The 25903-nt window shown below is 36.1% G+C and overlaps 1 protein-coding gene across 3 annotated transcripts in view; it reads left to right on the top strand.

Annotated features, from left to right (window-relative positions):
- Window positions 1-25903, top strand: part of ZNF385D (zinc finger protein 385D) — a 408449-nt gene that overhangs the window by 69893 nt on the left and 312653 nt on the right. For all 3 annotated transcript variants that reach the window (XM_088164075.1, XM_088164082.1, XM_088164070.1), the window contains exon 2: window positions 10492-10770. In XM_088164075.1, the coding sequence (XP_088020201.1) occupies window positions 10492-10770 (279 nt within the window). The remainder of the gene's footprint in view (window positions 1-10491; window positions 10771-25903) is intronic.

Here is a 25903-nt window from a genome sequence, read left to right as displayed (position 1 = left end):
GTGGCTGAGCAAAGTGCTCAGGCTCCCACAAAGCAGCAGCTCAGGGTCTGAGCTATGAGCACTTGCTGCAGAGAAGTGCTGCTGTGAAGGTGTCCCAGAGAAAGCTGGAGCACATCTGCTGTTTTAATTTCTCTGTGTGTGTGTGTGTGGTGTTATTCCCATGCTTTCCATGATTCTTTTCCAGAAATACATCCAATCAGCAGAGGATGTTTCAGAAAGAACCATTATTGCTTTTTAATTATTAGCAATGCATGCTGTATAAAGCCTAACAAAAAAATAACATGGTGGTGGAATCCTGAAGCTAGTCGAACACAACTTTGCACGGAAGAGATGTATAAAAATATACAGATTTCTGCAAAATTGGGAAAATCTGTCCTATTTTAGTAACTTTTTTTGTATTTTAACATTAGTAAGGCACTGTCATTGATTATTGTGTTCAGTAAACTCCTGGGCCTCTCTGATAGGCTTTACGTTTTGGAAGAGACTCCTGGACTATGCTGTGCAGTCAGTAATTTCAAACAGGGGTTGACTTTTAGAAGCGAAGTGAAAAAGCAGTTCCTGCTTTGGAGGGGAGGTATGGGCTTGTGTTCTCTAATTTGTCCATGTTTTCCTGCATTTCCATACTTTTATTGTGGAACTGTATATGTCCAAATTCCAAATAGGTAATGCGTTTCAGAGATCTTGCATCAATAAACACAGACATAATTTCAAACTCTTCTCTAACACTTAACAGCTTTTTTCAAATGTGTGCCTTATAAAAATACAAGCAAATTTTCCCTAATATGCCCTGCCTTCATTTTCCACACAATTCAGCAGAGGAGTGAAGTACACCAGTGGGCAAGTAATGCAAGGAAAAAGCTAGTGCAGTAAATATGTCATTGCCCAGGATGTCCTTTTAGGTCCTGATATTTTATGATGCATTTTCCTGAATGTACACTGGCACATACACTCACCCTGTGGGATTATAGCAGTCATGCCTTGAAAATATATTTACATTCACTAATAGTGAATCACCTGAATTTATCCCAAATAAAAAATAAATCATCCCACTTTCTGTATTCAGTAATTAGATTCCTTTTGCACATTTTTATTTTTGATGCATAAGCGTTTCTATAAATGGATTACATCTGGGTACTGTGATGAAAAGGTTATTAGAAATGTGACACAGACAGATAGTCCTTGTGTTAAAATAATTCCCCAGTGGCATAAGCGAAGCTCTGCGTTGGCCTTGTGTGACTGTAACAAAAGATTTTAGCTGCTGCTCTGGGACACTGTGTCATCCCAAGGAAACATAAATGGGTCCAGGTCTCACAGTTTGTCTTTCAGATTTTTTTACCAATACATGTCCAAGATAGGGATCTAAAAATAATGTCAAGCAAATCAGACTAATATAGATGAAGAGCTTCGGATAAATGTAGAGTTGACATGAAGAAACATCATATCAGCTGTGGAGACAACAGCAAAGGCATCGTCTGTCAAGCCTCGATAGAGAATATGCTTTTTAAGTTCCACACAATATGTTTATACTTCTCAGCTGAAACTGTAACAGCTACCCAAAAAACTACATGCTGTAAACGAGCAGGAAATATATACTATATGAAGAAATACTCAAATGCAGAGGTGAATGCAGTATTTAAAGAAAATGCAATCCAAAGATTCAAGAGTAAGATAAACAACAATAACTTTCACAAGCACTTGCAAAAACATCTGCTAACCTTTCCAAACACAACAGACTTTCACCTTGATGTGTTTGCATTGCTTGGAAAATGATCTGCTCTCCATTAAATTCAACACTAAATGGCCCAGTGGGTGTAATGAAGCAATAACATAATAAAAAAAAAATCCCTATACTTGTAAATGCTGCCAGAGCTATCTGAATGTTTTATAATGAGCAGATAATCTAACAAAAATGGTTCCTGCTGTGAAAGTATAAATGATAATATTCAAACATAAGACCTTGCCCTCAAGGTTGTTTTTTTTTTTTTTTTTTTTAAAGAGAGGTGTTTTTAGAAATGCATTTAAAGAAAGGCAAAAGTAGAACTTTTTATTTGATTTAGAAATATCTTCCAAAGGGTAACTGATTGAAGCACTAAAACTGCTCTCTTTTGGTTTTCTATGGTTCTTGTGTTTTCAGGGTCTTTTGTTTAAAAATAACCATAGAGCAATTTCCTAAAACAAAAGTGTAACAAAATGGAGGGGGAGATTGTCTTTTGGATGTTTTCATATGTGGTAAATATTGCTATTTACTAGGACTTTAGAGGACTTCAATCCATAAAACTCTGAAATCTTTGGAAATTATCTTTAAAATGGCAACAAATAATAATTTCTAAAATTGCTTAGATTAAAAAAAGAAGGAAAACCCCACAAATTTCTGGCATTTCTCCTGAACTTATTTTTAGTTATCTCTTGCTTGTAGCCTTTAATTTCCACTTCCTCACTGATACTACATTTATTGCCAGTTTATTTTAATTCATTTCATGTCTAATGGCTGCTTTTTTATGCATAACAAAGATTTTAGGGGTTGAACTGTCTTTCTAAAAATTATTATTCTTTATTCTGAAATGTTTGGGTTTTTTGGGGGAAACTGATAGTGGTTTATTTTTTTAAAACACAATTCCCACAGAGCTTATTCATGTGGCTTACCTTCTTAATTCTTATCCTATTTCATTTTATAGAGGTGTTTTCATCAGCATGTTGTCAAAATACTTATTTCTGAAAAACTTAATCACAAAAGAAAAAAAACGTGCCTGTGTACCTTAAGAGACAACCTATCAGCAAACTTGTCGCAAACACTAACTGAAACTTAATTTTAAAAATTGCCTACTTGGATACAGTGGTAGTTAGTGATTGTATTGGAATGCTAAAAATGGAACTTTCTCATCTGCAAAAATGAGTTGCTCTTTATGCCCAAACAGCTGTTCATGCTCTTGCTTTTTGCTGAGATAAAGTTTTGATTGGATATTTAGGTGCTGGGAAAACTAAATATATTTAAGGTGGAAAATTGAACTTACGGGATATCTGAATGACAGGCTGATTTCATATATGGGAGTTGATCCAGAGAGACTGTAAAAAGTGATTTTTATCTGTGAAATCAAAAGTAATCTTGTATCAGCAATAGTGTGGCCAGCAGGACCAGGGCAGTGACTGTCCCCCTGTGCTCAGCCCTGGTGAGGGCACACCTCAAATCCTCAGTTCAGTCTTGGGGCCCTTACTACAAGAGGGACATTGAGGGGCTGGAATGGGTCCAGAGAAGGGCAATAAAGCTGGTGAAGGGTCTGGAGCAGAAATGAGGAGGAGCAGCTGAAGGAGCTGGGATTTTTTAGTCTGGAGAAAAGGAGGCTCAGGACCTTATTGCTCTCTGCAGATACCTGACAGGAGGGTGTAGCAAGGTGGGGTTGGTCCCTTCTCCCTGGTAACAAGTGATAGATGTCCTCAAGTTGTGCTAGCAGAGGTTTAGACTGGATATTTGGAAAAATTTCTTCAACAAAAGGATTATCAAACACTTGAACAGGCTGCCCAGGTCACTGATGGAGTTGCCATTCCTGGGAGTATTTAAAAGACATGTGGGTGTGGCTCTTGGGGACGTGGTTTAGTCGTGGCCTCGGAAGTGCTGGGTTGACAGCTGGACTTGATGATCTTAAAGAGGTGTATCAATCTAAAAGATTGTACGATTATAATTCCTTATTCTATTTTTTTCCCTTCCCTTTAAAACCTGTTCTGACTGCCTACCTTCTCAGAAATATTGCTAAATCCAAGGTTTTGTCCAGCAGAGGCAGCCTGAATTGCAGTTGGATGTTTCTGTCCCTTCTTTTTGAGCTCAGTCAACTCTGACTGCTGTTGACAGGAGTTTTGAGGCCGTGAGCACAATATCTGCATGCAAAAATCAAACTATGGAAAAATAATGCACTTCAGGTTGCTTGACAGCAACAAATTTTCTCGGTAGGCAGAGCCCACATAACTTTGCTAGCTCTACCATTTGTGGTGTTAATTATGGCCTCAGGTACAAGGTCTGTACCACAATATACTGCTGGTGGAGAGGGAAGTGACAAAACACGATCTGCTCACTTTACCTACATGGGAAGAGCATCCCTCTGGACCTGGGTGATACACACATGTGTATCACACATGAACCTGTGTCTTTTTCCTGGCCCTATTTTATGCAGAAATCTTTGTTTTCACAAGGACCCGTTTCTGAAAACAGATTGAATAAAAAGCAAATGAGGGAGTTTTCATGGTTTGCAAGTCATCACAGTAGTGCTTCTCAGATTTTAGAAGCTGATGTTTGCAAATTAATTACTTGGCCTTTAAATAGTTCCAAACCACCCAAAGTGCTCCATTATGTTAGCACAGGCTCGAGAAATAGATATGTATTACTAGCTAATTGAATAACATATGGTGTTGATTAGTGCTTAGCTCTTTTTATAGAACTCAATTAAAAAACTGACTGCAGTATATTTTGAGACTATGAGATGTCTGTTGGTTGCTTCTGGCACGAGGAAACTGCTGAACCAAGAAACGATGAACTTTTTCTGTTTAGTCCATCTATAAGTTCCTTTAGGATCTCTCAGTGCATGTGGCTGTGATGGGAGATGGGCTGGGGTTTGTTCATTTGCTGAAGTATTGAAATGCAGCCTTTCCTGAAAGATTTAAGTGCTCTCCTGGCAAAGCAGAACAAAAGCCCAGGCTTTTATTTTCTGTGCTATTGCTTAAGGTATACAAATATACAATGGGCCTATTTCAAATGGGTAAGTATCTATTCCTGTAGGGTTCAGTTTGCAGAGATGCTTTTCTTGGGAGGAGTCCTAGGACAGAGACATAAAATTATAAGGCCCTCCAACCCCAAATAATGTCAGTCTTGTTTTGCCTCGTTCCCCCTGGACAATAAACATGTGTGGAAAACCTGCCTTTATTCCTTTAGCTTGATGCAGTTTTAGCTTAAGAGATTATTTTCCTCTTAGACTTCACAAAAACACCTGAGATGATTATGATCTTATTATTCCCATGGATGATTGAAGTGGTGTAGCAGCTAGCAGCAGTGCTCAGACTGGGAGGAGCTGGTAGGATAGAGAGAAACAATAAGCATGAAAATAAGATGTTTCTCTCCCTGACTACCTGCCTCCCCCTGCTAAGATGCTTCTTTTGCTCTGTTTTGTGTGGAATTTTTAAAGAGAAAATTTGGTAAATATTGGCTTCAACTGTGTGATTTGATCTGAGCTGTATTAGGCACACGGCAAGAAGAGATACTGAGTTTTTTCTACAGTTTTATCGCTGACTAGTAATTTAGCTCTTGGGTGTATGACCTGACAAACTCTTCCTCGATTTTTAGAAGCAAGTGATTATTCTTGCTACAAAAACTCATAGTAGAAAAGCCTTCCTACAGTGTAAAATTACTTAATGCATATATTTTCCAGATTTTCACATCAAATTTTATTGTATTACGTGGTATTTGGTATTTAAATTTAATCTGAAAGGCTCAGAAAAAAAAATCGATTAGTTACTAAAATGCATTTCAGATCCCAGTAGATTCCCCTTCCACAGTAGCTTTTCCACTGAAAGGATGTTCACTTATCCATCCACCCATCCACCTAGAGAAAACAGATGAGTCCTGCAGTGTATCCTGAAGGTTGCTGAGGTCACTTGGGAGGGAGCTGTGTTTCACAGCTGCAGTGCTTTCACCATGAGTGACCTTTCACCAATTTGCTGCTTAGTCCTTTTCCTCGTGTGTTTGTTCTGTCACAGCCGTGATGTGCAAAATAGGCTGTTCATGACCTAAATCCCTCTGGGCTCTAAACCAGGAGCAGGTGCAACCGTGACCAAAACCAGAAAGCTGCAGTGGTGGGATCATCCAGTGATAATAGGGAGTGGAAGAATCCAAGGGGTTTATATATGTTTTATATATTATTTTATATATTTTATATATTATTTTATAATTTTGTAATTGTATTCCTGAACCTTCCCCAGGCTGCCCTGCCCCCACCATCCATGTTTAAAATAGATGGCAATCCGATCATTTTAGGCTTCCCGCAGGAATACATTTCCAGAGCTAGCATTTTTTTTCAGTGAGCTCAATTAAATGTTGCAAAGGCAAGTTAGCACTCATGGGCTTTTTGGTAAAGGCATCACAGATACCTAATGCAGCAGGGAGCTTCAAGGATCATAGCATAAATAGGAAAACTTCAGCACGGAGATAGCAATTTTGGGAAGGATTCTGGCACATAGTTTCACTCTCAGTGTGAAAATTCTTAAAAGCCTGATGCCAAAGTCACTGTGCTACAGTGACTTATGTCAACTGGTGACGTCCTATACCTTAAAGATATAGCAACAAATTTATGAAGTTTAAAAAGATAAGAAGATTTCAGTTATTACCAGAGGTCCTTTTGTGTAGCATGGCATTAACATCCCCCAAATATGTGAAAACTGACAAGATGAGGCTATTGATAAGTTATCAATCTCTCTTTTTTTTTTCTCTCTTTTATTCTTTTTTAAACATTGCATTAACAACAGTTTCTTGAAACTTTTTATGAGGAGCTTTTCCCCCTAATTTCTAATCTAAACACAATCCTCCTTCACCTTGAGGCCATTCCTCCTTGTCCTATCACTACAGGCACTTGTGAAAAGTTCCTCTTCAACCTTCTTGTAAGCCCCTTCAAGTACTGGAAGGTTTCTCTAAGGTCACCCTGAAGCCTCCTCTTTTCCAGGCTGGACTGGGTCATTCATCAGTGGCGAGAGGTCTGCATTGAATACAACAGACTGAGGTACACAGTGGTCTCTGGGATTCATGTACTCTGTTGGCCTCTTCAATGTACCCAACATGTTTGAGTATTTTGTACACAGAGCCAAAGTCACCGTGATTGATACAGTTCTATGCTGATAAGATGGCCTGGAAGCAGAACAATTAGTTGTAGTGCAAATGAGTAAAATTACCTTTCAATTTTCTTGAATGGAAAGTATGCCATTGGCTTGTGGCTGAGAAGGTAAGGATTGTTTCAGGGAAGGATGAGATTTCTAATCTCTTTCGAGCACATTTAAGAAGAGAAATCCCCAGGAAGTAGCTATGTTATCTAAGCCAGCAAACACCACAAATTGTAGATATGCTGGTTTTCCATATGGGACAGTTTTCTACTTCACAAGGCTATAATGTCAAGCAAAGTTCATTTTATTGGTAAGCATCAGTGAGCCAAAATTGAGTTCAGAGCCCCAGGGAAAATAAATGTAAGCATTTATCCAGAGTGCTATTTAAATTGGCATGAAATTTTGGGATCTTGGTTGCCTAGTTCACTCATTCTAGTGCTCTGCAGGCTTCAGTAAGGCCTCTAAAATTGAGAAGCTAGCTTTCCTTTATGGGGAAAAAATCCTTCTCTGCAAAACTGATGCCTTTAAAAGATATGTAACCAGTATATGAACTCTATAATATGAAGGCAGTTTTCATTTAAAGCCTACCCATGTCTTATCAAGCCAATAAGACACTGATAACAATTAAAAATTGCTTTAAAAGTAAAATTTTTTTCTAACAATATTCCATGTAATTTTCCAACAGGATGAACTAAGCATTCTTTTCCTTACCAGTCAAAATTGCTGCCTAAATATTGTTGCTCCAGGAAATGGAAATATGCAATGATGCATGCATGAGCTGAACGCCTGTTGCTTTCATGAGTTAAACTGCACGTGTGTTGGTTTAAGCACTGATGGACCTTCACAAGGTTTTAAGAAAGCGATTTTTTCCTATTTCTTTGAAAATTCTGTTTAGAGTGGTAAATTGTATTTTAAAAGCATGTCAGCAAATTATTCTCAAATATCTCTCTCTTCTTTGTCACCTGCTATCTTTATTTACTTGTCCATTGAAAAACATTGCATAAGAATGAGTCAGAATGTTTTAGTCAGAAACTTTGCTTTTAAAAAAAATTTCTTCACATTTTCAATTTTTTCTTAAATGGATCATTTTGAGTACTGCAATGTAATGCTGGCTTTACAGCAAGTGATTTGCACGGAGTTGTAGTATGTCACATTATTCTTTTAGCTTTGCCATTATATATTCAGAAATCACTGTGTATCTGTAAAAAAAAGGTGATGGACTGTAATATATGTTTCTGAAACTTCTCTTTTCCCATTTGTTACCTAAACTCCATTTAAAAATTATCCCCTTCCTCCAGGTTTGAGAGTGACATGGACATACACAAAAATATATTGCAGTTCTAATGATGTCACATGCTTTTCTAAGGAAAGCACATGGTAGATGTACAAATCACTTATTTCCAAGGTAGAATTTACCTTATTATTTCATTGTGCTGCTATTGAGTGTGTATTTTGTAACTTTTTTTTCTGGAATGAGATTATAATGCAAGACAGATATATATGCCAAAAATAAGATTTTCATGGATTAGACTGTTTTGACTGGAATATTAGAAGGATGTAATAACATGCAAATACATTTTATTAGGCTGCCATTTTATGTGTGTAAATGTTTCAAAAGGAATGAGACGTGCTTACACATAGCATACAATGTTTAATTTACTAGATTATATTTGCTTACAAAATTTTATATCTTGTTTGAAAAATCTGTTTTGTTATAGAAATCTTATGCCTATATGGCTAGCACTATAGGTCTAGAGATATACTGTTCTTGTAATTTTAAATTCATACTGCTCTCTAGTGGGGAATGCTTTCAATGCAATAGATTATGTATATATATGTTCACGTACAACATGTATATAAACTGGGATTACTGAACTGTTACTGGCGTCTAGACCAATTCAGTAAAACTAGTTCAACTGTGATAGCATTTTAATCCTTATACTGCTTTGATTTAAGTTTGAACTTACTAATTAAAAAATATTTTAGTCAGATGAATCTTTGGAGTGAACAGTATCTCCAGCAGACTCCAGAAGGGCTGAGAGGTCGATAGATTTTTGCTTCTTCCTCAGGAGAAACCTCCTCCTTCCGTTTGGTCTGCTATTGAAAAACGTCAGGTTTTCTTCTGAGCTTCAACAGTCTCGCAGTGTATTTTGCTTTAGAATGAATTGTTTAGCCTGCTTTCTCATCTCCTGCTGTCCACAGCTACAATCCTAGATAAGAGTGGACTGTACACAGAAGCTGAAATAACACTGACAGATCTAGTTGAGTGAGGTGTAAATCTACAGCAGGTGCAGAGGTCCACTCGGACTTGAGTCTGTACTTTCTTAAATGAAATGGGGTTTAGTTAGCATAAAAGAACATAATGCTAATTACACAGCAAGCAAATCTGAAAACTGAGATTGAAACTGATTTGAGTATTGATAGACTTTAGATTTGCTTCTTTATATAAATTTGTCTTTGCAATTTGATTTGAAGGCAATAATTGTCTTTAAATCCTTGGGAGATCTGGCACAAAAGTTAAGCTGATGACATTGAAGACATTTGAAGCTATCTGAAGAATGATTTGCAGCATTTTGTTGTAATCAGACCCAAAGCTGGAGACTTGCTTAGACTTATTTTAGACGCTGAAACTTTTCTGGATCTGGCATTACAGACCCATTTTCTTGTGTAGCTGGTTTTTTTTGTCGTTAGGTTGATTGATTTGTCAATTAGAGACCAAATAGTTTCATCTAGTATTTAAGGCTGCAGTAATTCTGTCACTCAAAGTATAGATTTGATTCTTTGTCTAGACCTTCATTTATTCACTAAGTCTGGGTGAACAAGCACTTTAAAGATTTATATGGTATATAAAGGTCTCATCAAAATGCTAAGTTGGTATAACATTTTACATTCCTTGAATAGTAAATTAGGTTTTCAGTGCTCAGAGCAGTTCTTCACCTGTGCCATTTCTGCTCACTTTTAGTCGTGGAAGCTCACGGTTACACTGGTTTCACTTGAAGTTCTGCAGATAAGAGTATCTTCTCATTTCTGTAGTTGTTGCTGTCTGGTATTAGCTGAGTCCAAGATTATTATCCTTCAATTATAATCCTGGGTGGTTAAGATAAGAAACTAATAATATGTTTATTTGTCTTTGAACTACTCTAAATGACAAAGTTATGAAGTTATTAGACTTAGGCTTGAAAGCAATTGCAGGAAGTGGGGAGAGGATGACTGGGGTTGCTAAATATTTAATAAACTCAAGGATGAGGTCTGTGCATTTAAGTTTATTAAACTAATATATAAGGGGAGAGGTTATTTTGTTAATTATACCTTCCTCCCCTTTTTTCCATTGACTGAAGGGCTGTTTTTTTCACTTTTTTTTCTCAGATCCTGCAGTGTTTTTACCCTTTCTTTGATAAGTTATCACAGGAGGTGCCACATCCACATCTGATGAGCTCAGCTTCGAGCACTTGGTGAAGTTAGTCAAGTTACATAGAAGAACTGAAAAACTTGAACAGAAAGGAAAATATTTGAGTGGAAATATAATGTTAAAATGCAATAATTTTTTTCTGCCTTTTAGTGGTTTGCAGATGTTGCTATCTCATCTGTATTATTTTGTGTTCTCATCAATTTTCTCTCATGTGTTTTTTTTCTTCTCAGAAAATATGAAGAAGCCCTGGAGCCCTGATTTACCAGTTGATAACCAGTCATACAATTCAGATTTCACATCTCTCCCAGACCGGGAAGGTGAGAAAGAATTAGCACCTGATGGCACTGAAGAAAAGAAGGAGAGGGAAAAGAAACACACCAATTTCACTTTGTGTAATGTCTGTAACATTCAGCTAAACTCTGCTGCTCAGGCACAAATCCACTACAACGGCAAATCCCATCAGAAGAGGTTGAAACAGCTCAGCAATGGAAATCTCAAAAGTGATAATGGTAAGAATTATAATATCTAGATCTTTGCCGTGTTGTGATCTGAGAATTGCAGCAACGATATTGATATATATGAATATAAACTTTGTTTTATTCAGACAACAAATACTTTGAAGTTAAAGCAAAGACTTTTGGTGACTTCACAGTGCTTGAGGTCATCCCTAGCATGAGCATCTGGCAAATAGCTAAACATATACCATCTGTGTTATTACAAGTGTTTTCATTTTATATTTTGTTTACATAGTGATGTTGATTCAGATTCTTTCTCATTTCATTTGCATTTTGATGGTTTTCAGCATAATCAGTAATATTCCATATTTCACAGTTTACTAGAAAGGTTATCCTTTTTCGGGGTGTGCTTGCTTTTAATGAATGTAAGATGGTTGTGAAATAAATTGAAACAAGTACATTACACAGAAATACATTCCCAAACTCCTTTTGCTTTAGCTTGCTTATTCCAGGTTCAACCCACAGCTAGCATAAGTTTGTTTAAAGATCATGGCTGAAGTGAAACAGAGATGGAACAAAACTTATTTTGACTTTAATCAATTTCATCAACAGCTTTGGGCAAAGTATTTTGTAGTAGATGACATACTCTTCAATCATCAGAGTGAATTGTGATCCCTAAAGAAAAACACACTTGTGGCTTTTTGTACAAAGGCAGATTAGTTATGAGAGGCAAATGATGGTCCCTGACAAGAAAAAACAAATTACCATGTTGCAATTTTCTCAGTTTAACAACAGGTACTACTTAACTTTGCTGTACCATGTCTAGAGTTATACTTCATTGTTCTATCTGCTTCTGTGTACCGTGTCAGTCAGAGAAATAATTGTCTTAATATGTTGTACTTAGGACTTTCAGACTTCCTTCCTCCACATCACACATGTTGCTTACTATTCTGTGCCTTGAGTTGCTTTCTGCTCCACCTGCAGAAAGATATGCAAAACAACAATCTGTAGATTAGTATTTTAATAGTCTCTGCTTTATTCCCACTCTAAGAGTGGGTGATAATATTGATATTTTGCCTAAGTATGTTGGATGTGAATGCTTTTCTGTGTATGAGATGTTGCTCATTTCTGTAAAACACAACAATAAAACAAATAAAACCCCCATAATATTCAACAATACACTTTGTCTTTAAGTGGCAGGTGGAACTGTAGCATTTGACAATGTTCAGAGTTCAGGCTTAGAAAAAAATGATACTACCATTAGTAGGAGCTGTGGAAATGCATAGAGAAAGATTGATTTCCTAATTGATTAAAGGTGAAATGTGGTTATCCACAAATGCATTCTCTATAGAACCAAATAAACACAGTGTAATTTATTGCTATCTTTGGTTAAGGAGGAATTGTTATGGTTATTATTAGCACAACAATTTTGCTAATGATAGAAATATTTTTTCTGCAGCTCATTTTTCCACTTTAATCCATGATAATGAAAGAATTAGTAATTAAGCAATGCTGAAATTAGTATCAAAGAGCTTCAATCATGGTTCAACATTTATATTCTGGAGAGGCTCAAACTAGCAGTATAGCAGCATATTTCCTATTTCCTCCTTAAAAGTATCCTATGTTGGGTGTAGCTGTGTCCATTTGTAGTCAAAAAATACCCGACTGACTATCTAGTTCTTTGTTTCAAAGCGCAATTATTTTGGGGGTTTATGTGAAATTTTAAGGATTTTCAAAGATGGCAGATCTTTTAATATCATCAAAAGTATCACTCTACTGAGAAAACAATGTATGGTAGAGTATAAGGAAGGGATTTTTCAAATGTTCAGTTCTCTTCAACTGCGTGTTATAAATTAGAGAGATCAGTATAAAATATTCTTGCTAGAAGTTAGAATTGAATTAGAACTGAGTATTTGAGTTTGAATAGAGACTTCGAGAGAGACTCTACTTGAGATGTCTTTTCTAAGACAAGTAGAAATCAGAACATGAGAGTCCTTTTACCATAATGGGTTTTGTTGTAATTTGTATATATGAAATATGGACAGTGTTTTTCTGACAAATGATTGTTTTATTGATGAGACCCCAGCAAGCTCAAGAGACATATGACCATGACTAAACAAATTATGACTTGACCGTTGCAGTTTATCATGTACATGCAAATGGTGGTTCTTGAAGGTCATTGCTGTAACTGTTACACGTGCACATTGTTTTCTCAATGAATGTCAGAAAGATATTTCATTTAAGAGAATGGTATCTCTTGTGTGGAAGTCTGATTGTCACAAAAGACAGCTGTTACTCTTGATGTCCACATTAGTGACATAATAATTCTAGAGACTAAATTCTGCTGTAAATTAAAAGTATGTAAATGTTCTGCTTTATGCATTATCTTCTAAGGTTTTGTCATTATAGTTACTCATTATGTATCGACATGAGTGAAGTATCTGTACTAGGCACAAGGAAATGTTTCTAAATACAATGTTTCATGAACTGTACTCTCTTCAATGGGCCTTTGCAAAGCTGGATGCCCATTTGGAACTAACACACATAGAAAGGTTGGGAAAAATATTGGAGTTCTGATTTCTTATTTTGTTTCATCTCCAAATTATTTCCTCGAGGCAGGATAGGTTTGTGTGTTCTGTATCATGAGGGGATAAAGAAAAGGAGGATTGATTAATATGAAACAAAAGCCCATGTCTTGTTCCAAAATAATTTGGAATGGACTGCTGAACAGAGGTAGGGTTCAGCTGTATTAGCATTTGACTGTGTAATTAGAGTTGTCATGCTACGGTCATCAACTTCTAGCTGTGTGACGTAGCTTTTGTCTCTTGGATGTGAATAACAGAGCATTTGCTATACTTCAATATCTCTGCCTAGTTTCATAAGGTAAGTTGCTTATGCACAAAGCCTGTTGATATCTGCAAATCTATAATCAGTAAAGAATGTGCATTGTGGGGTTAAAAGTTTCTTTGCTGCTCTTTTGGTATCTGGACTGCATTTGAATAACCAGATATACTCTGGGAAGTTTTGTTAGTTGCTTATGTGTCTGTTTGGGAGCTTTACTGTACGATACCCATGTGGCTCCTTCCTGGGGCAGAGCAACCTCAGAACAGCACATTGTTCAGCCACAAAAGGGATGTTTCTTGTGTCATTACTTGGTACAGTGGTTTGTGATGACTTAACAGGACATAGTGAGACATCAGCACTTCTGTTACTGAACCTTATGTGCTTGGGAGCAGCACAATTTTTTGTGTACCTTCCTCCTAATACTTGCCTTTTATGTCTTTTAAAAAGACTTCTCACACTTTCCTCATTACACCCTAGAACATATTCTTCTTACTGGTGATTTTTTTGCCTTTTTGCTCATGTGTGCAGTGGAAAGGTGACAAGAAAGTCAGTGGAGATTTTGAATATGCTTTGGGCTTAATAGGGGGCAAGATGCAGTTCTTATCTGGTTTGCTGACATTGCATCACTTCTCATAAAACCCACCTGGACACGGTGGGAAGAGGTGACCTCTTGTGGGAAATTTTTTTTTCTAACTGGCAGGAGCAAAAACTCACATTCCTACTGACAGAATGGAAAAATAACTGTGCATGCAAATTTATAGCAGCACCAGTGAGAAAGCTGATTTTTCTAAAATTTTATATAAACCAGAATTTCTTCTGTGCATTCTTTAGTGTAAACTGCTGAATCATAGGGAGTGAATGAGGCATAGTTAGAACAAAACCTAAAATTGCTTTCCTCTGCAATACTTCCTACAATACATTAGAGAGCAAGTGGGAAAATAATGAAGGAGGTGAGCAATGTCACAAATTTGAGTTCCTTACATTTTAAAACTGATTTCTGAACCATTATTCTTTTGAAACATAGGAGTCAGTGAACCATTTGGGGGTAGTTTATTTATCTAGCTCTCTAAATTCATAACCCAGACCAAAGACTATCCAATTTAGCATGTTTTATTTACTGTCTTTTAAACTAAACACGACTGCAACTTTTTTTATCACTAGAATTTCATTAAAGTAAAATTTTATTGCAGTGGCAACAAGGACGCTGAGTACATGGAAAAAAAGAAGCAAAAAGTATCAGAATTGAGTGTATTTTTTCCCCTTGCTAATTTCAAGAAGCAAATGTCTTAATTCAACACTTAATATTACTTTAGAATGAATAAAAAAAATCGATTGGTATGGTGATGAGTATTATGAAATATGCACTAAAAAGGAATGTTTATTTCCCACATTATATTCTTTTTTCAACCTCATTCAGTAGTTGAATGTAGTTCCCTACAACTCTTGAAATGTTAGTTTCCTTAAATCTACACAATAAATTTTTTTGCACACTGGTCAGAGAAAATGTTTAATCTTTTACAATTTTCTCTTGCATCTAAATCCTTACTTTTTACTAATCTGCAGGTAGGAAATCCAGGTGATTTATCCAAACTGCTTACAGAGTTCCTGTCCTTGCACTTTTATGTTGCTGTTTATTTTCTGTGTCCATGCTGCCGTTGCATTTTACACCTCTGCTGTCATGTTTTGTGATCATGAAAACTGATGGTTTTGGGGTAGACACATTCTTACTTTTAGGTGGTAAACCACTGAGTTAGGGCTTTCAGGGAAGTGGTATCATCTGCTCTTTTTATTGTGTTAGCCCTCCTTTCAGAGGAATAGGATTGGATGGGACACTGGAGAAAAGAGGAAATCTTCAGGCAAAGTATATTTTCTTTCAGAACACGTGATTTTCCATTAATTTTCTGTTAAGTAAGAATTGTCAGATCAGCTTGAGATGTCCCTGGAAGTCACATATCTAGCAAACATTTTTTTTAAATGTCCTACTCTGAGGCAGAGCTTCATGGCCAGTTAACAGTAAATCCAATATGTATTTTTCTCTGGTTTTAAGCTTCTAGTTTGTGGGTCATAGATGCCATTATCTTGTAAAGCATCACGGCAGGTTCCTTCTGGGTATTTGTAATATCTCCCAAATGTCAAAGCTGGAGATTTCTGAACAAGTACGGCTGGCTAAGGGCAGTGTGTTGTCACTTCCATTGCTTTCAAATGTAAATCTTCCTCCTTATTTCAAAGCACTTGTCTGTTTTCATCATATTCCTATTTCAGTTAGTAAACTATTAACAGTTTCTGCTTTCAAGAGCACTTTTGCAAGCAAGGCATGCTTTTAAACCACCACTTCTATTTGCAGAATCTTTTTTATTTTATTAGAAAGGTTTTTTTATTTTTATTTTATCAGAAAGATAATATCACCATATACGATGTCATAGCCACAAGGCTTTATCACAAGGTGAATGAAAGAATCTAAAGAGCCAGCTCACATTAGCCACATGCATGATGTTGATATTTCCTCTAAGAAACATCATAGGATTTACTTGGCTTTGTGAGTGCACAAAAAGGATGAATGGATGATAAATGTAGACAAATTCTTTATATGTGTGCAAATATCCATGTGGACTTGCTGTAGTTAGCTGTCTGCTATTACAAATAAACACAAATGGACATTGCTAAATTTTAATACATCTCAGTCACAGCTAAAGGTGTCACTTTAACAAGCTGTGGGAAGGCTGTGGGGAAAGTTTATAGAGGGCACCCAGAATAACTTCAGTAATGGCGTGCAGTCACTTAGATAAAATATATTTTAGCAATTCCCAAAACATTATTTTGGATTGGGGGGATGGAATCCACAGGAGTTAAATAATTTTTCATGTGGTGTATCTGGCAATTGGTCCATGAATAGCATGAGAAATTTTTTTTTAAAGCATAGAAGTCTATATAACTGTGACTTTTAATTATGGATAGTTCTTCAGAAGTTGGGGGATTAGTAGAAATTTATATCTAAATATACTTAAAGTGTTTTTGAAGTTCCTTGTTGTTCATCAAGTGCACTTAAGGATCTGCTTATGATTTTTTGTTGAAGTACAGTTCTGGTCTCAGCTAGTAAATTCCTTTCTTTTCAACTGTCTTAAGTGACAAATGAATAAAATGTGCTGTAGCAGCTTATTATCAATCAAACTGTTTAAGGACTGTGGAGAATCTCAACCATAATGAACATCTACCCAAGGTCTAAACGAGCCTCTGACTGCAAATACAAAAAGTTACAAAGAATTCAGTTTTCTACCTGAATATAAGACTTAACAGATTCGCCTTCACTGCACCCCGCTGTGTAGAGTGCCCTCCTTTTTGCCATCTTGAGGCAGGATGCTTAGTAAATTTCCTTCAGCTAAAGGATGTGGATGTTTGTCCAAGAGAAATTCAACAGTGGCAGCTGAAATAAGTTTAGAAGTGGATCCTTCTTTGCTGCCTTTTAGGACACCTGGAGAACGTTTTTGAGAGCTATGTGAAGACACAGAGGGTGGAGTACTTAGAGGTGTCCTCAACAGCACACAAAAGCCACTGTTGTGTACAGCTTAGAGAGTGAAGATCTTCATCCACTGTGTGCCTGCTTGCTACATTTGAACTTCCATACTCACAGATTTTACTCTGCATATTCCAGATATTGTTCTGTCACAGTTTGCTTGTCCTTTTTAGACATTTATAACCTCATGTTTTCAGGCCTTCATGCTGCTCCTAGGTGTGCAACTCTCTTCCATACTGAAAAATAACTGCCCTTTAGGTCCTCAAATTTGTGTTTAAAACACACTTGAGAAAAATGGGACATCTTTCTCTTTGAAATTGTAATTAGCATCAACGTAACATCTTTCAAATTACTTTTTTTTTTTTAGGCTAGGACCCGCCATACAACCTATTTATCTGAAACAGTTTTTCACTTAAAAGTTAATACTGTTTTAGGCAAGTGATATCTTCATGTTTTAACTGTAGCAGGAATATTGATATTCAGTGCTAAATTAGCTGGATAAAACTAATTTACTCTGAGATCTGTGTTGTTTCTGGACTGTGTGAGGTGTTGGTGTGCCATTCTTTGCTTCTCCCTGAGTGTGGCACCATTCTCATGTCTGAGAACGCTGGCATTTGATCTCGGACATACAAACTGTTGAAACCTGTTTAGCTGGCACTCCATTTAGTTCTCTTATATCACTAGGTCCAATATAGATTATGATGACCGTGGCTTCCATCCAGACCTTCTCAGTAACTTGTCTTCTTTTAATATGATGGGGTTTTTTTTTCCCTGCACTGGCATCTGGTAGGCAACAGATCTTGTATGTGTCATGACAACGCATAAAGTTTATCAACACCTCCCGGTATTAATTTCCTAAGAGCTAGCTTTTCCCATATTCAGTTGCTTTCTTACTTCAAATATAGGTCTGTAATCTTCATGAAGCTATACAATTATAATTTTGTATGTCTCGTGTAGCATTGATTTTTAAATATTTTAGGATATCACAGAATTCATGCAGAATTTTTGAGCTATGTCTGAGTAGAAGGAAAAAGAAATAGCAAAAGTATCAAATGTGAGACAAATTTCACTAGTGCTGACTTTTAATTATTCATGGCTTTTTTTTCCCCTCTGATTCAAAATCCACTGTCTTCTTGACAGTCATGTCACTGGGGAAATATATCTCAAGATCAGAGATTTATGACCAGTGCCAGTGAAATTAACTCCGAAACCTGTTGATTTCAAGAGAAGAAGGCAAGTTCCTTGCTCTGTTCAGGAAATTAATTAATGATAGCTATGGTGGCTCAGTACAAATCATCAAGGAAACACTAATTCTAATCTACATTCTGCTACTGTGAGAGCGAGTTAATCTGTGTGATGTCTTTCCATTGTAACCTATAGGTTAGCCTGGCTGGAGCCCTCATGCAAACAGCATTATAGGTATATAGACATAATCAAGATTTCCCCCCAGTTTTTCCATAAATATGAAATTAGAGAGTGGGAAAGATACAATAATTGTAAGCAAAGCAGCTCACTTAATGTTTGGTAATATTTTGTTCTGTAATAAAAATTCAGATTTTTAAAATACTCTTCTAGAAACTTTGTCAGGATAATATGTTTTTAAATGTGAGCCCTAACTGGTGGGGATGATGTATAATTTATTATACAGAATATAGCAACTTTTTGATTATAAAAGCAATATTGAATGTTTCTTTTTTATAGGCTTTAGCAGCATAATGACTATTAGATAGGAACCAAAGCCCTGACAGAGTCTCTCTCTGTGCTGAATTCTAAAATGTTGTAGAAGAAAAAAGAAAGTTAATGAAAAATAATTTTGGGATCATACATTTTGTGATCTTTAAGCAATTTCATTCCTAATGAAGTACAGTGAAAGGAAAACTAGAAATGTAAAAATTCTTCACTTTGGTATTTTGACTCCATTTGGTTAGTAATTTTATTAAGGATGATTCAGTAATGGAGTTTTCTTCTGTTGAACCTGTCCCATTTGGAACCACTTAACAACTCGTCTGTCCCTTATTCCATTCCTGCCTTTGATTAATTCTCATTCCATCCAAAAAGAAGTAAAAATACTGTTTAAAAGTGGGTAAAAATTTCCTCCTTTCACTTTCATTCCTGTTCTCAAACTCAGCAGAAGTTTGAATTTTGACAAGTTGCATTGTGAATGGATTTTTTTCCACTTGGTAAGCACAATAGAATTTTGTTTTTTTCTTTGTCCATGGTCTTATCTATTCTGATAATGTAGTTATTTTTTAGGATATTGTTTTGATTTGTACCTTATTTTAAAATTATTATTATGGCTTTTTAAAAAAATAATTAATTAATTTTTAAAATTTGGTCATCAAACTGAAGAAAACCAATGATTACATGACCATAGTTCTGACTCCACTTAGCTCCATTTTCCCCACGTTTGATACAGCAGTTTTATGAAGAAAAGACTTTGGTGTCTTTGTGGACAAAAATTCAAATGGGAATCATGAGCTGCACACTAGGACAGTACCATGCCCAGTTTTGGGCCCCCAGTGCAAAAGAGACATCATTGTGAGGAGGTGGGTGTGGAAGAGCATCACCAGGATGGATGGGTGACCCCATGGGACTCCCAAAGAGAGCTGGGCAAGGCTGGTTTTATTTACTGTGGAGAAAAGAAGGGCTCCTGGGGGGATCCTTTTGCAGTCTTCAACTTCCTTGAGGGGCTTTTAGGTAGAAGATGGATGTATATGAAAGGGCAAGAGGGGAGCATCACGAATTGCAGCAAGGAAAATTCTGGTTAGATATATGGATATAAGCATTCAGAACTTCAGTGTAGAAGTGGGTAAGCACAGGAATAAATTGAGCAGAGAGGGTGTGGAAATTATTCTCTGGAGATTTTAAGAGCTCAGCCTGATCTAACCTTGAAATTATTTCTGCTCTGGGTAAGAGGTTAAGTAAATTTCAGAGATACCTTTCCACCTGAATTTTTCTAAGGTTCTGTAGAAAATATTGGGAAATCTTCAATTTTAAAGGTTCAGAGGCCTACTTTCTTGATTTACATGAGGCAGACCCAAGATATATATAGCAAAAGGCTTAGATTTTTCTTCATAGCTGTGTGTTTAAAAAGGAAAAAATAACCAAGAAAAATCCACTCAGAATGTCAGGGTGCTGATAGTGCATGGCAGAAGCAAAACAAATACAGTAAATTCTTTAAAAGACTCTGAGATGTAAAATGAGCTTTTGAAGCCTTTTTTCCTACCTTTATTTTTTCATCAAATTGCCTGTAGCGTGTACTCAGAACTGCTATTGATCCATGTTACAGTCTGTATAGTTGGAGATTCTAAAATAAAATTCTGGTCCTCTTAAAGAGGAAATCTAGGAACAGAGCTACTAGCATACACGGATCTTGTTTTTAGACCTTTATTTTTGTCTTTAGTGGTGACAGAGGGAAGAATAGATGCTGCAGGATGTAGTATAATGAGCATCTTGTTCAACGATGTGATCTTCATAGCAGGCCAATATTAATAACCTATCAAACTTTCTTTTTCTTAAAATAAATTAGTTTTTAACCTAAACCATTGAAGATTTCAACAGTAGACTTTTGTCATGTAAACACTGGAGTGATCTAACAGCTGCTTAGAAAAAATATCCAGTAATTGATATTGAATTTGTTTATTGGGGTTTTTTTTTTTTTTGGTTTTGTGTGGTGTTTTATTTTCTGACCAATCGTATCTCATTACGAATTTAAATTATTCTTAATTGAAAACTAGTTTTTGTATGTTAAGGGTTTTCTATTTGCACATCAGTGAAAGAGTATTCCTAATGTTTTAAAATATTAAAATATTTAAGAAAAAACACTAACTACAATAATTCACTGTACTGTATTTGATTTTATCACTGACTCTTTTGATGCCAGTGACCCTTGTCAAAACCAGAGGAAATATGCTTTAGAAAGCCAAAGAAAAGATCCTGAAACTGTCAGGCTTTAAGAACCACATATTATTCAGAATTGCAGTGTTGTCATTTGAAGACTTTTTACTGTGAAATAAATTCTTTCAAGAGCAGTGGCAAGCCTCTCTGGTCTTAGGAGCACTCCAAATTAAAAAATTGTGGAAACAAATAATGCTACATCTAAAGAAAGAACAACTAAATTAGCTTATAGCTGGCATAGAAATTTCAGTACTATTCAAGACAGAAATATTTTTGTTTTACCAACACTTTAATTTCTTTGCAAACCGGAAGAGTTTATTTCAACAGACTGACTCCTAATTTTATCTCTGTGGGACTGCATGTATGTTATATATTTCTTTTTATCTTGGTACGGCTAAATTTTGTTGTGTAGGTTAGTTTAATCTGTTATGTGCCTGCGAAATTTGTTGTAAGGGAAATAATACTTTTTTGTTTTTCCTTTGATACTGCACACAGACTGTCCTACAAAACCCATTGACCACATTAAGGAGAGTACTAGAGGGTCTGGCCAATTTTGAGTATGTGTGCTTCTGAGTACAGTGATTATATTCATACACACAAATGTACATCCACAAAGCCCACTTTATTCTTAGTCTGCATAGGAATTTGTCAGCTCTTGGCTAGTTTGGCAGAAAATTCCAGTGCTGTGCTTTATAGGGAGTGCATTTGTGCACCATCTGCTGATTAGCCCAGTCCTGTATGGTAGTCGGCAGTCAGTTTTTAATCTTTGAAAAGTGTAGTCATTATGGTTTTTCTGTTTGGTTGTTTTGTTTTTTTATTATTGATTTTTAATTTTTTTTTCTAAAGAGTTACAGTAATTTATTGTTTAAAGGAATTTTCCAAATAGCATGTGTTTGTTTTGTCGAATCAGAAATCATATTTATGATGATTTCAAGTGAACCTCAGCAGGAATAGAATTTTTCAAATGGTCCAGAAAGATGAGTTACATTTCTTTTAACTCAGTTTTTATTATTTTTATTCACATGCAAATTTTATAGTCCACAAAACCTAGTCTTTCACAGTGTGATGTAAGGTCTTTTCTTTCTTAAATGTGTATGTTCTTCTGTTCAGTAAAGAAGGCTTCTCACACATTAGTATTCATATTATGATACAGCTGATATAAATCAACACTTATCGAGAATAGGCATTACTTCTGACAGATCTCTAGAATTATATTCGTTGTTGATAGGGTTAATGAATCATCGTATCTAGGTGCAACACTTTTTTTTTTCCCCCATGGAATATGGAGTGGTATAGTTACTATGCAGTGCTGTTAAGATATCCCTGCTATTTTGTTTATAAAAAACTCGTATTCTCTTTTAAAAAGAGGAAGTCATTCTTTTTACATTTATTTGGAAAATGATCTTCATAATATTGCTTTCTTCTTTTGCTAAGTAACTGTGGATATTTTATGAAGTGTCATCATGGAAAGCTTGAGTATTCAACCTTATCTGGTCCCCAAAGTTACCAAGAAAGAGACTTGTCACCCTGACTTACTGTTTGTGGCTATCCAAAGGATTTCTGGTTAATGTGTTCTGACAGAACTCTCCATGCTCTGCAGTTCACCTGCTATAGATGTTACGCTCAAATGTGCTGGCTGAAGCAGCATGTGCAAACACAAAATGGCAGAGCTGGTGAGTTAATAGAACAGTTTCTTCAGAAAGACAAGGAGGGGATGAAAACAAATAATATCTGCTTCATCCTTTATATTCCTTTGATAATAAAGCATTTTGCAAAATCAATGCAGACAGAAATATATACACAAAGCACAGCAGGATTTTGAAATGTGCTCAGTTTGTTTATTTTGTGTAAAAATGAGCCTAAGTCTCCTTTTCTCTTCATACTATGTAAGGTTGAAAAGCACCCACTGTGACCCAAAGAAGCCCTATGGGAAAGACAGCATATTACCCGTACTGAGGGCACTAATCTGGCCAGCAGCAGCTTCCTACGAGACCATTTTGCTCTAACAATATATGAGGTTAGGCTCTTACTGCTTAATCTCACAGAAAACTTTAGAAGGTCTTGGCTCCTGTGGAGAAGTGCTCTCTTTGGTAGTAAAATGCCCTTCACAGCACCCTGTGAACAGTGGCATGAACCTCTGAACAAACTTACAGAATGAAATGCAGTCAATGCTGTTGCATGAGGAGACTGGCTAATGAGGGGATAGTAGGATTGGATGGGGTTGGTCAGTGCTTTTTCCCGATTTGATGAGAAAATTAGTAATGAAAATTCATTTTTATAGACTAGGGTTAATTAGCAGAGGTAAAAACAAATATAGGAAATTATTACAAAGAGTAAATGAACAACGGTGGGGATGGCTACAGAATATGGGAGGGAACTGTTTGTCTTGCATGTTGAAGTAATTGACAACCTGACAAAACATAGAATATATTTTGTTTCCTGACCATCTTGAAGCCATTAAGGAAATTAGCATAAATTTCCATAGAATTCATATGTCACATTAATTTGAATGCCTGGTGCATACATTTACTACTCAGATGGTGGGCTCCTCCTGCCAGACACTGGCAGGTTGGTGTAAATTACCCAGCAGAAGTTGGAATGTTTTTTCATTGTAAGCTGACAAAGTAAAAGACATATGCACAAACCCAGTACTCTCCCCAGACCTGCCACTCTCTCATTTCTTCCTCCTTCTTCAGGGAGCCCTGGGAAAAGAATTCATAGTCCTTATCTGAGGAAATCTTCTGTGAAATGCATATCTGAAGACTGCTTGATTTTGAGCAGGTTAAAGACTTCAATGTTCAAACATTCTCTGCTTTCTGCATTCTATGATACTTTACTTTTCTGCCTTTTTTTTTAATCCAAACTTTAAAAATTATGCTTCTGTGCTACATAAATTAAAAAAAAAATCTAAGTAACTGGAACTATGTTTCAAGAAAAGATAATTCTGCCCTGTAATGTTTACCCTATATAAATGGTAGCAAGACAACAAAATGCAAAACCAACCTTCCCACCTGACTCAGCACAAGAAAGCTTTATCCCAATTTATTTAATGTATTTTTTTAACACTTAAGTACTGAGCAATGAATCACACATTTCCTGTGAGGAATCTAGGTCTCCTTGCACAGAAAGCCTTGGGTGAGCCTTGGAATTTTTCACAGAGAAACATAAAACATACCTCACTCTAGTACTTTACTAGAAGAAAAATCTCTTAAGAGTATAAAAAGACCCATAGCATGTTTGTTGTGTTGCAGTATCATCAGTTGTTCTTCTGTCACTAGTTTAATTAGATCATGATGTGTATGGAATTTTTTAATACCATATGGTAATATTATATTTGCTATGTTGGCAGTCCTCGGGATGGGGATTCTGTTACCCTTTTCACTGTGTAAGGCAGAAGAAATGTGAAGATCCTAGAATAATACTATGAATAGCACAAAATACTGTTAGCATCAAAAATTAAAATTATAGTTTATGGCTTTGGGTTTGTTTTTTTTTTCTTTTCCTAAATTCACCTTGTAATATGCAGCCATTTTTCCTGTGGTTTTCTTTGTTGATGAACCTTGGCATTCAGACATAACTTTCTAGCAAATTAAATTGCAAAGAAATAATTCCCTCAGAAGCTCCCTTTGAGCTTCATTACAAACTCCTTGTATGAATACTGAAAGTGTTGGCAGCTGTATTTTCATGATGTTTATAGAATTGCTCAGAAGTTTACAGCATTTTTTTAATACCTTTTATTCTTTGTGGAGATCAAAGTAACAAGTTTATATTGTTCAGCCGTTGTTACCATATGAGACCTAATATTCCCACAGGTATAGTAGATTCTAACATCCTTGGCTTTTTGCAATTAGTAAAAAAAGCCCTGGTGGGTATTTAATTTACCTGGCAGTGTTTGAAGCTGCTGCTGGCAGATTCTGGAAGGGTTTTTTCTTAGTAAATGCTTGGGGGCTTGATCTGTGATTTTTTAAATGCCTTTGGGAGGTGAGATCAGATGCGTAAGAATGCGATTGTGTTTATTTTTTACATGAATCCCACTGCTAGAATCCTTAGGGATTTGCTGTATCAAAGATATTTATGAGAATATTGCCCTTGGCTACAGTTTGAAAGGGAGCAATGTAGGGCAGGGACAGATGAAGGGTAGGCAAGCTGGTGACTCTGGTCGTAGAGAATGTTGAGAGTCTCCTAGATCTGGATACCCTTTCTGATGCATAGCACTAAAGCAAAACAGGAGAGTGAGCAATATTCAGCAGTCACATTTCTACTTCAGAGGTTTGTTTGTGCATTACGGTTCCTGAATGTTCCTAATTTCAGAAACAGCAAAGCATGACCAAGGTTAATCATGCAAGGTATGGATTCAGTATATGCTGCTGTCCGTGCACTGCCTCATCTTATTTGGAGAGCAAGATCCTCAGGCATGTGACTATTATATTTAACCTTTGTGTGAAGCAAATCTTTGTTATTTGGACACTTGAACTTCTGTGTTCTTTCAATTTTACTGCTTTAAAGGGAAGAATGGGGCAAGAAAATGGCAATAGCATCTGGCAGGTTTGTACTAGCAGTTCCTCAGCATGTCTACATTTAGGTTTCCCATGAGTTATAGGTAATAAAAATGATCAAGCAAGCATTAAGAGGGGAGAATTGTAAAACCATATTGTAGCTGATTTTTTTTTAACTGAGGATGTATTGTTCTAGTAATAAGATGAAATTATTTGCCTTCAATTCAGCCAGAGATCTCTATCAATTACAGAGAATTGTTGGACTCAATGATCTTAAATGTCTTTAGCAACTGATGGTTTTAAGAACTAGTCTAAGTGCCATTTAAAGAAATTAAGAAATCTAATATTTCCATTAAGTTTGCTAACCAGAATAATCCCATAATCTGTTAGTAATATACATCCACTGATTTATAAAATGTATATGCATGCACATATGCAC

This window comes from Sturnus vulgaris, chromosome 1 (assembly GCF_052056855.1).
Source record: "Sturnus vulgaris isolate bStuVul1 chromosome 1, bStuVul1.hap1, whole genome shotgun sequence".
In the NCBI taxonomy this organism is placed as follows: domain Eukaryota; kingdom Metazoa; phylum Chordata; class Aves; order Passeriformes; family Sturnidae; genus Sturnus; species Sturnus vulgaris.
The sequence above is the reverse complement of the archived record's forward strand: the minus strand, read 5'-3'. Positions and strand labels throughout refer to the sequence as shown.